Source organism: Vulpes vulpes, chromosome 5 (genome assembly GCF_048418805.1).
Source record: "Vulpes vulpes isolate BD-2025 chromosome 5, VulVul3, whole genome shotgun sequence".
Taxonomy (NCBI): Eukaryota; Metazoa; Chordata; class Mammalia; order Carnivora; family Canidae; genus Vulpes; species Vulpes vulpes.
The window spans coordinates 120,343,312-120,357,699 of record NC_132784.1 but is presented as its reverse complement, the minus strand read 5'-3'; the positions used below and the strand labels follow the sequence as shown (position 1 = coordinate 120,357,699).

The following is a 14,388-nucleotide window of genomic DNA, read 5'->3' as shown; positions in this document are numbered from 1 at the left end:
TAATATTATGGGAAAAAATGTGAAAATGCAACTAACTACTGGGAGGCAGAAGGAAGAATATAGAAAATGTGCCCTAATATGGGATCAACAAAAGAGATGATTAGAAAAACAGCATGGGGTAAAATTTAGGAAGCTTCAAACATCAAGAAGAATATTTAATTGACTATGTGACAGGCAATGGTATTTGGTGAATGTCTCCTGGTAAATGTAAGAGATAACAAAGCCTGTGTCTAGGGGTTGATATCACATGGCTAGCCTTTGTTCAGTGCTGTGAAGAGCTTCATGTATACCAGTTCATTTAATCTTTGTGGATATCTATGAGAAGGTTCTATTTATTATTTTACTCATTTTAATCATAAAACCTTAAATCAACTTGCCAACTCGTGTGGCCAAAAGGAGGAGTCAGTTCCCGAAACTAGGAAGTGGGAAGGCAAAAACTAGAGGACACACAGTACTGTGCACTATGATCCTACAATAGAAAGGACTGGAGAGCAAGGAAGCCAAAAACAGGAGAATGAGGAAAAACTACGTAGGACATGGCCTCTTTCTCTTTCTCAAGGAGAACTTGAGACTCCCTTCTAGGAAGATCTCTGCGCAGTCTGCACATTATATCACAAAGGTACCCCAGATAGCATGGTGGAGTACATAGAAAAAAATAGGTGATGGAGTGCAGTGGAAGTTTGGATATGGAACAAAATTAGGAGAGAGGGTAAAAATACTTCAAGATGTCCAGCTGAGTTATCGGGAGAGATGTATACCTTAGGAGAAAAAAAGATAGAGGTTTTATGAGTGCTGTGATGTGAACATGTATGTATTCAAAGGTCAGAACTCAGATTGATCATTGCTATAGAGATTATAGATAAAACCAAACAATTTGCTTTCTAGAGAGCTTGAATGTAGAGACAAAAAAGCAGAGAGATTACTACAGGTTCTATGCATAATTCAGAGGAAAGAAAACCAAAAAGCCACAATGATTTTAGGTGAAGAAATAAAAACAAAAGAGTATAATTAATTTGGAAGTTATCAAGAGGCCAGCGCTCAAGGAAAGAAAATAAAATGCTCTCAGGCAGATGAAAATTCAGGAAATAATGTTTAGAACATGGTCGCTAAGGTTCTTGAAAATAGAAATTCAGTAGGAGAGGGCAATAAACTTAGTAGGGTAGGACACAACAAAGACATGGAGTACTTTCTCTTCTTGTTTTTGAAATAAGTGCTATCTGCGCAATCTTTTACAGGACAAGGGGTATACTATGGATCTAGACCTAGAAGGCAGGAGGAGGCACAAACTGAGCTTTAAGGAAGAATGAGTTCAAAAAAACTATGAAATGATAGTTTATATTGTACGCCTACTACATATCCATTAATCATCAGAATCCCTTCAATGGGGGTGCCTGGGTGGCTCTGTGGTTGACCACCTGCCTTTGGCTCAGGTCATGATCCCTGGGTGCTGGGATCGAGTCCCACATTGGGCTCTCTGCAGGGAGCCTGCTTCTCCCTCTGCCTGTGTCTCTGCCTCTCTCTGTGTGTCTCTCATGAATAAAGAAAATCTTTAAAAAAAAAAAAAAAGAAAAGAAAGAAAAACGGAATCCCTTCAATAGTCAGAATCTCTGATGTATTTAAGACTAAGCCTGATTTTGCTCTCAGATTTCCTTGTCAATTTTAGTCCTATAAAGATGCTGGGACTTTTTCTTTCCTTATTCTAGGCTGTTTCCTTTTTCTTCAGTTTATAAAACTGTCCTAAAATAAAATTGCAATATGTATCTGTTTGACATAGTGTGGGAGTCAAATCTCTGAATTATGCATAAACCCAAAAGAGCCAAGTGCCTTTTACCTCTACTTCAGGAGGATTTAGGTTAAAGCTGTCCTTTTACAAATGTATAAAAATTTTAGTTCTGGTTTTTGTTTACTACTGAAATTCACTGAAGATTACTTTCTTCATTTAATTGACTAACAGCAAATTGGGAAAGTTATTACCTGTATACAAGCACCATTTAAAAAAAATTAAAGTGCTTATTTGAAAAAGATCAGAAAATCATCCCATACTGTTCTCTCATTAATAAAGTGGAGCTGGAACTCTGTGATATGTTCTGGGATACTGAAATGATAGCACCGTGACAGCGAGACTTAAAATAGTCTAAGATGGTCCGGAAATTTCACTTCTTTGATATATATGTGTGTGCATGTATAGGTAAACATACACTCATTTTACTCTATTTCTAAGGGATGTTTTCTAGGACTTCATACCTTTTTATGGATTACAGCTGAAAACTTTCTTACCAGTTCTTTTGATTATGATTCCTAACAGAGTTCTGTAGAGCCAGCAGGTTTGTGCAATCTTATGTAGATGGACAAAGTCAACAGCATCAGCTGCCACAAATGTAGAAACTACCAGAACACTTTGGAAAAGGTCAAAGTTCTGTCACCATTTACAAAAGATAATTTATTAATTGACATGGTTAATATGACTTGATAAATTTTGTATAACATTGGTATTTTTAAATAAATCTTAGTTTCCCTATGATATTAAATATAGAACATCAAGAAGGAAATTAAAGCTTTCTTGTCTTTCCTCCTGAAAGACTAATGTTAAATTATAGCATCACTCAATTATATCATCATTTCCTTCCCCTATTCTTGAAAAGAACAATCCTTTAGTAGCTTGTAAGCCATGGCTTCAGATAAAATAAATTGAAATACTATTTTTTTATTAAAATGGCCCATATTTGATTCGATAGTCCCTATTTTAAATAATATAATACGTATATTACTTTTATAATATAAGCTTATGGTATTTCCAGGTATGAAAAAATAATTTGTAGAGATTGTTTTATATTAATAACATATGAGAATATAAACATGAACATGAAACAGTCCAAAGTAAATTTTAAATTAAAAGAGAGGTATAAAAATGGATTAAATGCTACATATATTTGCATTTTAACTGCAGTAATAAAATTACTTAACAGTGTTTCAAGAAACAGCAGGTATGTATATATAATTTTCTTCCATCCAATTTATATTAACATAACAACATAATTTAGTGTTCATGCCGAATGCACAATCTCCTATATTAAGTTCTCACATAAATTTTTGGAGGCTAATTTCCTGGGTTGCAGAAACATTAAATCTAATCGGTTTCACCAACTCTTATGGTGGGTTTTAACTGATGACCTGAGACTGAAGCCCTTTATTGACTGTCAGCACAACTGCCACTAATAATTCAGTGTCTTCCTGTGCACATGCACTATGCACACTTGCGCACACATAGTGCATGCACAAGCCTTTTTGCGAGTGAGGAAATGGCTTATAACTGGTCCTAAACGGAACACATTGTGGTGGTGAGTAAGGGGGGGTGAAGACTATTTTCAGCATGTCTCTGCATTTTAAGGAAGTTTTAATGTCAATTCAGTGAGAATAAATTTTAAAATGATTAAATAGCAAAAAAGAAGTGGCACCGTATCCTACATGAGTTATTGCCACATGACTGGTTGAGACAGGAAATGCTGTGAGTGAAATAATTCAAGCAGTATGGAGAGCACATGATGTTAGAATTCTCCCTCCAAAGGCCAGGTAGGATTTGCATACGAATAATAGCTAATTTAGCACGCAGCTGGCGATGTGCTAACACTGGGCTAAGTCCTCACATTTATCAATCTCTATAAGGAGGAGGATAAATATTCAATTATATGAAATGCATACATCTCAGAGGTAGGGAAGTTTTCTGTCCTGTCAAATACCTTCCATCACAGTTCTTTTTCAATTCTATAACCATTTATTGAGTTTCTTTCATTAGGAACTAAAGTAAAATGTGTGCCTTAAGAGTTATAGGATAAAGAATCGATATTGCATTAGTCCTTAAGCTTCTTATGGGGCAAGCACAGTAGTGTGTTTTCCCCCCTCATACAGTCTCTTGAAATTGGTACATTATCATAGCTTTTAGCTCCAACGCCCTCATCTAGTATCTGCATGTAACTCTGTCTTAATATTGAGCTTCTTAGTATTGGAAGTAAGACACTTAAGGAGCTAATAGAAAGTTTTTCAAGGACAAGTCGTAAAAAGTAATGGTCTAACATCATTTTAGCAGCTCCAGTGAACCCAGTGAAAATGCATTGCAACAGCATAGGATTTCATCATAGCATTTCAGCTTGGTGCCTTGTTCTTCTCTAAGGAATTTCCTTAGTCTCTGCATTAAGCAATAAGTAACGTATCCTGAAGATATGAAATTTAATTTGACTTCTACCAACTAAGTCCAGAGTTGACAGAAGGAAAAAAAAAAAAGGTATTTTTAGCAGAGTGTAAAAGAAGACCAGTCCAAGAGTCAGAGACTAGGATTTTCATGGTGGTTCTGCTCCAGCTAGATGGCTCGGGCGCCAGCCACAGAGCTCCTCAGAGCCTCCGTGCGGTCTCCTAGAAGACCAGGTGATGTTCAGTGTCCCTTCCCGATTCATCATTCCATGAATTGATGCTTCCTGGTGAGGGAAACAAAGAGGTCAGATTGTTCCTGTATTCATGGGTCTGTGTGGGTTCATTTCCTGTGAAATACTTTTCTTCCTTTTCCTCAAGCACAAAGATTGAGGTTTCCATTCTGGGCATTCTTCCCAAAGTACCTAGTTGGAAATGCTGCCTTACTACCAAATCACCTTGGTTGGCTCTAGTTAGGATAGCTTTACAGACCCTCAGCCCAGGGAGTGGGAGCCATGGACAGCGACTTGGAGAGCTTCTAGAACTCCCTCATTTAATAGATGGTGAAATTGAGCCTGAGTGGGTTGGTGACTTTCCACTCTGTCCCACGGCATCTAAAACAAGGGAACAGATTTCTAATAGAGCATTTTGTGGTTCTGTCATTGGCACTTTTTTCACTTGTTTATCTTCACTACATGGGGTGTCGAGGATTTGTAATGAATTCCACAAAATAATAATAGGACAACTTCCTTATTTCATCCTTTTATTTTAAAAGTAGGAACTTAATAATGTTGACCGTTGTAGCTTTTGAAAACATGTCCTATTCAGTTGCCACAAATATACTGAGTTAGGGATTGAGAAGGATTTTGAGAGAGAAAGAAGGTGCACAAGCAGGCAGGAGGGGAGGCAGGGAGAAGCAGAGGAGGAGGGAGAGAGAGAATCTTAAGCAGGCTCACACCCAGCATGGAGCCTCACATGGGGCTTGATTTGACAACCCTGAGATCATGACCTGAGCCAAAATCAAGAGTTGGATGCTTAACCAATCAAGCTGCCCAGGTGTCCCAGGATTGAAGATTTGGTAGAGAAGTCAAATTTGTTCTTTTCATCCAGAAGCTTTTTTTTTTTAATTTAATAAATGTTAAGTGATCATCCTCTGCAAGTGTCCAACTTTTGAAGAAAAGTTAAAGCTTTCAATATCACCACATTCTTCTCTCAGCTTTTCTGTTTTGTCTCATCAGTCTCACTAAGGGCAGAAGAGAAGTTAATGTTCAAGCTGATAGGAACTATTTGGAACGGGTTTAATAAAATTTGCTTAATAAATTGTGTTAAAACTGTTGCAATATTACCAGAGGGGCACCCTGAAGCTTGCCAATGGTTGGCCTTAAATCAGCTGCCATGTCGGCAGTATCACACACTGATTCCCTTTTTAAAAGGGTGACTGAAAGAGGTTTGCCCTGATAATTTATTAAAAACATCTCTGTTGCATGTATGGCAAGTTTACCAAGGTTCTCAGGAACAGGGTCCTTGAGCTTGGTCCTTTCAAAAGCTCACCGAAAGTTAGGAACTCCCAGACGTGCTCCTATCTTACTACACAGAAATAACGCAAACTTGTTTTCTCTTTCATAGGAAGTTGTACTTGAAGAAGGTACAATTGCTTTCAAAAATTGGGTTAAAACAGGCACAGAAGTTTACAGACAGTTTTGGATCTTTGACGTGCAAAACGCACAGGAAGTGGTTGCGAACAGCAGCAAAATTAAGGTTAAACAAAGAGGTCCTTACACATACAGGTGAGTCCCCACAGATAAGGGGCATTCTTTCCTTCACCATATGTATTTCTGAAAAGACTTGGAAAATGCCATTGTTTTCAGATGTACTTATTATTTTTCCCAGTAACATATAATGAAATGTTTTAGTTTCTGTCTATAGTGAATCCTAATCTAAGGATTTAATGATCATAAGAAATATGGATTTTATTAGAAATTTAGCAGCATCAAATAACTGCCCTACATTTAAGAAATCATGGGTGTTTTATACTTGTGACATATATTCTCGACAACTCTCAAGTGTGCATGCTTAAAAATAAACAATCTATCAGAATTTTAAATAACCAGAGCGTCTTAAAATCCTAAAATTGAATGCATACATTATACCAGTGGTTCTTGAAGTGGGGTTCCTTCCCCAGCAGCATCAGCCTCACCTGGGAACTTGGTAGCAATGCAAACTCTCAGATGTCACCCCAGATCAAATGAATCAGACTCTTGAGTTGGAGCCCAACAGTGAGTTTTACAGACCCTCTGGGTGATTCCTGTACATATTCAATTTTGAGAACCACAGCATCAAATGGATTTTGTGTAACTGCAGGATTTCTGTTAAAACTAATTTCCAAGTCAGACAGGTGTTTCTACTGATTCAGTGGTTTCATCCTTATATTTTCTCCAGGACTAAGACTGAAGCTGCCGTAGCCCTATCTGATATTCCCTAATAGTTGAACATGCTTTTGAATAGAATCTTCACATGTTAGAACTAACGGGAAATGGTTAGCCAGGACTTTTCATTTTGCAAACTAAAAAAACTGGCACCAGGGAAAGTGAAGCGATCCGTTGTGTTCACACGGACCTAGGAACTGGTGACTCCTAGATTTTCTTATGTATTTTTTTTCCTATTTAAATTATAGACTAGGGATTTCTTCCAACTATCAAGGTACAAAAAGGGGGGGACTGAGGTGCAAAAGGCACTAACCATAACCAAAGATGAGGAATACATTTATGATATCCATGTGGGAACACAGTTAAGCCCTGCAGTATCAGCTGTTATACAAATGGGTGGCTTTTCCTCCAGGATAATTACCACTAGTTACACAGCATGATCAATTCCTACCACAAAATTTCATATTTATAATGATTTCTTATAATTCATAGTTTTGAAATCGCATCTGTTTTAGAGAGTCTATATAATTTCTTTCCCCTCTAGACGTTAGTATGTCTGTAGATTGACAGCTCACACTCAAAATAGAATACACCGACAGCAGTTGGGAGGGTAGTGCCTGGGGCCATAGCTCATGCTAGAGGCCCTTGGTGACTCGTCTGTCCTACCAGTTGTCCAGTCTCTTGTACCAGTGTCTGTGACTATTCACACTGCTACTGAAGAACACTAGGTATTCATTGTTGGTGGAAAAAAAGAAAATCTTACCTTGGAAAATGTTTTCATTTTTTCATGGTCTTAGAGTTCTTGTTATTATCAAAAGCCTCTATGAGTATCTTGCTCAAAAAAAAATGTTTATGGCTATGATGTATACCTATGAAAATCTGGATTTCACACATGGACAAATGAGAATCTACGAAAAATTATCAAACAAAATTATAACCTAGGTGAACTGAACATGCGAGGAAAGTGAATCGTTGTTAGAATTTGAGAATGTCTCTGGTTTTTTGTTTGTTTGGGGAGAAGGTCACATCTTTTATTTTTAAAGCTATTACTTGAGATATGGAGAAACATCAACATAACAACTGAACTCAGCCCTCTGCTCTGATAGGTGACAGCTAATATATATTTTCTTTCTAGAGACTTTAGCCTATCCCTCCAAGGGACAGAAGGGTTAGATATATTTGATTTACTTGGAGAGGCAGTGAGAGGAAGGTTGAATTAGAGAAGTTGGGTTTGCAGCTAAAGTGTATAAATAATAAATTCCCGTTTACATAATGATGTTAAAGGGATTTCTAATTAACTCGGGGTCATCTTGTCTTAGGATGTCACCAAAGTGGAGCCATTAGTGTCTGTTTGGTTGCCTTAAATAATGGGAAAACCATTTGTTACCTTTCAGAAAAAGTTAGTCATTTTAGAGTCTTCCTAACAGTTAATAGGCTGAGGTGACCTTGCTTCCACATATATGACACCCTGAATGCTGCTCATCCTGGAAGCGTAGGAGGATGTCCCACCCCACACAGAACCACAAGCTCATTTGGCTGATGTCTGCTAAAGTGAGTTCAGTGACACTTTGATTGACAAGGTATAATATCATGGGTCCAAGCATGAAATTGCCTGCGTGCAGATCTTAATTATATATATTGCAACTTCATCATCTCTATGAAAGGTCAGTAATTCCCAGAGAATCTTCTCTGATCCCACATTACTGCTTCTTGTTGTTGTTGTTTTTAAGTTGCTTCTCCTTGGCAGCAGTACAAAGAAAGCAACTGGCGCTAAATCTAAAGCCAATTTCTCCCTTTGACCTTATTAAATGACACTTTCCAAAACCTGTATACATTCCACGTTTTTAAACAAAAGAAGTGAGCGATTATGTTCTTTCTCAAAGTACATTCTAAACACAAGTGTCAGTTTAAAGGCTTTTTCTCTTGGTGCCATCTACTGGTACAGTGTTGTAAGTACGATTTAAGTGAGCTGGAATCTTGGTCACTTACTTTGCTGTTGTCTTGATGATTACACATAGATAAATGTTCCTGAAAATGAAAGAGCTTCAATTTTAAATGTTAATAGCAGGTTGTCTGATTTTAAGATATAATTGCGTCAGAGAAAATAGTAGTTGTCTAGTAATAGACTGTCCTGGGGGATGTTTCAGAATTATATATTCCTGCTATGCCTACAGTACTACAAGAAGAATAAATAATAAAGCTTTGATGAAATCATGGTAAAAATAAATTATCTTCTCATCTTACTGTGAACTCTTTAAAAGAATGTGATCCATTAATTAATTTATTCATCTTAAATTTATCAACTCCTCATGTGCCATGCACTGTGTGCTTGGGGATACAAAACAGTGATAATTCCTACCCTACAGTTATTTACTTAAAAAAAAAAAAAAAGAAAGAGAGAAAGACTATTTATTTAGAGCATGAGAGAGCACTTGCGTGTGTGCACGTGTGCATGCGAGCTGGGGGATGGACAGAGGGAGAGGAAGAGAGAATCTGGAGAGGACTTGGCGCTGAGCAGGGAGCCCAAAGCAGGGCTCGTGACACCACCCTGAGACCATGACGCCAGCTGAAATCAAAAGTCCTGTGCCCAACTAACTGAGCCACCCAGGAATTTACATTTTTATTATACCTGAGTGAAATAGTGTGTTTTGTGTTTTTACATTTTTTAGTCCCATGCTTTTTGTCTTCACCTTACCTACTGATTCATCTCATCTGTAGACATGCACATATGTGATAGTGCAATGATGCATACTTTGTTTTGTCTCAGTAAATCTCTCATATTTGCAAAAGATTTTTCCGCATAATCACCCATCACCATGTTCCTAAAAGTAGTCGGTACTTTTCAGCCTAGAGATTTTACAGCCAGGAGCTTAGAACTAATAAGTATTTAATATATGCCTGGAGTGGGGAGGGCAACTGGCCTGTAAAATGGAAATCATATTCCATTAGTTATCTTTAATTCTCATTAAAGTACTGGAAAATATGGAAAAGTCAGTTCTGGAGAGGTCACAGGTTGAGCATTCTTTCTAATATAAGAAAAGCGAGGGATCCCTGGGTGGTGCAGCGGTTTGGCGCCTGCCTTTGGCCCAGGGTGCGATCCTGGAGACCCGGGATCGAATCCCACGTCGGGCTCCCGGTGCATGGAGCCTGCTTCTCCCTCTGCCTATGTCTCCACGCCTCTCTCTCTCTCTCTCTCTCTCTCTATCATAAATAAATAAAAATTAAAAAAAATAAGAAAAGTGACTCTTCGTATTTCCCTGTGTGAACCTATCTACTGTCTTCTTACCCTCAGGATAGAATTAGAGAATAGGATGCAACCCTTTATGTTTGAGCTCTTGCTTATATTTGATGGCTTTATTTCCCAATGTTCTCCTTATTCTTACTCTGCAATCCAACCAAATTCAACAATTTCTAACAATACACTGTGGGGCTTTTTACCCAGTTTCTCCTAATTTAACGTCTTTTGCCAGACCCCCTTATGTGGAATTGCTACCAAAATGCATCTTGACCCTTGCTCTCACCATGACCAAGTATCTGTACTGGGTTTTCCCATGAATTCCATGAAAACTCATAATAACATCTATTACTTCTCCCATGCTGTGCAGATTTAAAATCCCCTTCTCTTATTTGTCCACAACCCAGCATTGGCTTATTTATCATTGTAAACCAATTGGTTAATTCCTGACATAGTCTATCTACTCAAAAATTATTTATTATATGAATGGATGGAATTTGAGACCTGTTCACTTGAGACAATTGTTTTGAATTTTATCAATTTCTGTTTTTCAGAGTTCGTTATCTAGCCAAAGAAAATATAACTCACGACACTGAGAACCACTTAGTCTCTTTTGTCCAGCCCAACGGTGCCATCTTTGAACCTTCACTATCTGTTGGAACAGAAGATGACACTATGACCGTTCTCAATCTGGCTGTAGCAGTGAGTGAACAAACAACAACATTATTTGTTTTGAAATACTCTAGAACTCAGTATAGTTAATCACATGAGTAGAACTATCATCAAGTATTCTTTATTTTGTCATTTTTATAAAAATATGCTCCTATGTCATAATTTTGAATGGAGTAAAGGTCATTTGGAAAGATGACAAAAATCATAACTGAATTGGAAGACCACTTAAAGTATATTATTTAAAAAAAAATAGGATCTGACTTTAAATGTCTCCTTGTGCCTAGAGCTGAGTAGAGAAAGGTAATCATCCAGAGATTAGACAAATTATACTTTTTGTCCTCTAAAGATTGGAGAATAATTTAAAGGTACAGTTTATTTTCCCCCATTATACTTAATTCTAGTGTTTAATCCATCTGTTAGATACTAAATAGATACTGAAACTTATGTCTCAAACTTTTGCTTTGTTTTTTTGTAGGCTGCACCCCATCTCTATCCAAATGCATTTGTTCAAGTGGTACTCAATTCACTTATCAAAAAGTCAAAATCGTCTATGTTTCAAAATAGAACTGTGAAAGAGCTCTTGTGGGGCTACACGGATCCATTCTTGAGTTTGGTTCCATACCCTGTTAACACAAAAGTTGGTGTGTTTTATCCTGTGAGTACCCAATATAAATGTTGATTTTTTTATCTGTTGATTGGATAAATATGTTGGCACTGGCAATTTATAATTTAATGATTTAGTGGGTTTACATGATTTCTGATCTGGGAACAAATATTCTAATTTTTTAAAGTCTCTGTCTCACATGGCTTCAGCTTTCCTGGGTGGGAAAATTTACTCATCTAAATTTAACAAATTTAAAATAAAGATGCTGAGATTTAAATTGCGTTTCCATTCTTTGAGAAATACACAATTGTCTAAAATAGGTTGTAAGCCAATAAGGCTTTGCATTCTATTTTCAGCTTTGCTTTCCTTTCTCAAAATATCAGGTTTATACCATATTTTTATTTGTGTTAAATGGATTCATCTAATCATTCCTCCGTCTCCAGACCTCTTAACAAATTTGTGTTAATACAAATTTAAAAGTTAGCCTAAATTTGCACACAATGAGATGAATAAATCAGCAATGTCCTATTTTAATGCAATTTGTCATGAAATGGCAGTTTGTAGATTAAAGAAAAGGTGAACTTGGCAATGTACTTACTTATAGCTTAAGGTTTTGAATTATAATAAATAGGACAAGCTATTGAATTGGAATTTCGACAATGATTTATTTGGTACTATGTGTAGTATTAGTTTATATATGGTGTTATTCAAATTTTTGTTATTTTAGTTTTTAGATCGTGTTTAGGATCGCAAGGTTATATGTAAAAAAAATATGAATGTAGAAAGCCTTAAAGGATCAGAGGCTCAGTTTTTTTTTTTTTTAAACCAAGAACTCATAACTCTTTCCTTGGCTAATTCTGTTTTTAATTTTTTAGGCCTATTTTTTAGTATCTACTTATTAAAGATCATAACACTTGGAATACCTCTAGAAGTCTGTCCTTGTACTTATAGGTATTTTTAAATATCCCCTCACCTCAGTATAATAGGAGGAGTGATGAAAATCACCTTACTGGCTTAGCTAGGACAAAGAATACTAGAGTTGGGATCATGTTAACTTAAGATATTGGTTTTTCTTCCTTTGTCTCAACCTCCAGCACTTATTTCTCAGGGCCTTTTATAGTCTGCCTTTAAAATGTTCAAGACCAATAATTTTAAAACTTCATTGCATATATATTTCAAGCCATCTAAGATAATTACAATGAATAACCAGTATTTGAAAAACACAAAAGTGAGTTACATCTTTTATAACTTGGAAAACATGGCTTGTCCTAGAAGTAATTTCTTCGCGTACATATCTTTTCAGTACAACAACACCGTCGATGGAGTTTATTCAGTTTTCAGTGGGAAAGACAACGTAAGCCAAGTTGCCATAATTGACACTTACAAAGGTAAAAAGTAAGTATCCAGGTAAACTGCATGTATTCCAAGGCAAGAATGGTATTGGCTTAACATCTGGCAAGGCACAGGCACCAACCATGGTGCAGATGTGCCTGTATCTCAGCCCTGGAAATTTTTGTGTGCCAAGTGTGAACCCTTTAGTTGTGACAGCTGGTCACACTTGGTGCATAGCTGCTGACTGTCAGCCCCACTTTAGAATTTGGTTTACCCTCATGCACAGGTTCGCTTACATAATGAAATCCCAAGGGACTATTTCCATCTCTGCTGCACAGCCAGCACTGCGGGGCACTCCTACGGTTACGTAACCACAAATGAAAGGCAGAAAAGCTATACATCAGCTGATCAACCAGTAGTTAGAAAAACAGTTTGCTGGGAATGTTGTATTTCTGTTATTCAGCATATGAAATAAAAATTGTTCATTTCACTGAATGACTTAATGCGTCTCTAAAGATGAAAACAACAAATCTGTGCAAATGTTTTCATGGCTTTTCCCTTCAAAAATTTCTGGAAATAATTTTCTACATTGATAAACCAGCCTTTTTAAACCTCTATCAGTGCAAAAAACTAATTACTACTGCAAGTAAGTTCTAAAATGGGCATATTAAACTTAAAAATAAAGACTGCGCCTCCTTCGCAGTAGTAATAGAATGACATGTGTTCGTATAGTCATGATTTGCTTTTCTTTTCCTGGCTCTTGACCATTCATCTGGATTATACAAAATTTATTATATGTGTAAAAAATAGGAAGAATCTCAATAAATGTCAAGGAAGAAAGTCCTCTCTCTTCTAATCAAAATTAATAAAATATGCTTTAGATCAGTTTTTTTCCTGGAAAAGATTACAGTAGTCAAAATTGAAAGAGATTAACTGTTTTTATTATAAGTAACCACTGCCTCACACTGAGTCCCTTTCTAAAAATTGCATACAACTGTTCAATAATAATCACTAAGGTAGTACTTTTTCTTCTACAGATTCCATAGTAACACCTTTCTATAGAAAAGCATAGTGGAAGAAAAACACTTCTAAATGCTTATTTCAGGGGAAATAGCATCACTGTATATTGAGGAACATGAACATTTCTGCCATTTCGTTATTACAGAGACATTTTGAGGAGAGTTGCTAAGTGCTTCTAATCAAAGTAAGAATTCCACATCATTTTAAGACTATGGTAAGGTCAATTTAACTGATCATGGCAAGAATGAGCATGACTGCCAGCATGTTCTGTTTAAAAAACAATCAACAGCTTGCTTTGACATGTCACTAGATGGTATGTTAACAGTGGGGAAAAGACAGGTTTTCCATCACCAAAAAGTGGCTGAGAATACAGAGAAACTATTACTACTATTGGTTTTATTGTTTCCAGTATCTTACTTAGACACCAGAGTGGAAATTAATCAACTTTGTCCTACCTGAATACCAGCTCCTCCAAGCATTAAAAGGGAAAAAAGTATAAATTGGATGGTCTGCACATTTCCACTCTCTTCTCTTTCTTCAACATCTCCTTTTCTTACCTCCTCTCCATGCGCCTCTTCTCCCTCAGACTGGAGGAGAAGTTAACCACTTCATATTTTTATCACTTCACCACTTGATATTTTTCTCCCACTTATTTTGAACACTCAACATATTACCAAGGAATCCATTTCTCCCAATGGGAAAAAAATTCTCCCCTAGGTAGAGATCTAAATTTCTGATGTGTTTCTCCGTTTTCTTTCTTCAGAAATGTTCTCTATTCCAAGTTGTTTCAAATTAACACGTGGCAATTTTATTCTATGACCTGGCCACTTTACGGTATTGGGCACTTAGTTTATCTCAACAAGATGGAACCTTCAAATAAAACATGGGCTGAATGAGAACATTTCTTAAACTTAGCA

General features: G+C 36.7%; 1 protein-coding gene across 5 annotated transcripts in view; it reads left to right on the top strand.

The window, feature by feature from the left end:
- CD36 (CD36 molecule (CD36 blood group)) overlaps positions 1 to 14,388 on the top strand; it is a 76,288-nt gene that overhangs the window by 49,687 nt on the left and 12,213 nt on the right. For all 5 annotated transcript variants that reach the window (XM_072759822.1, XM_072759824.1, XM_026006110.2 and 2 more), the window contains exons 4-7: positions 5,809 to 5,969; positions 10,398 to 10,545; positions 10,991 to 11,170; positions 12,423 to 12,514. In XM_072759822.1, the coding sequence (XP_072615923.1) occupies positions 5,809 to 5,969; positions 10,398 to 10,545; positions 10,991 to 11,170; positions 12,423 to 12,514 (581 nt within the window). The remainder of the gene's footprint in view (positions 1 to 5,808; positions 5,970 to 10,397; positions 10,546 to 10,990; positions 11,171 to 12,422; positions 12,515 to 14,388) is intronic.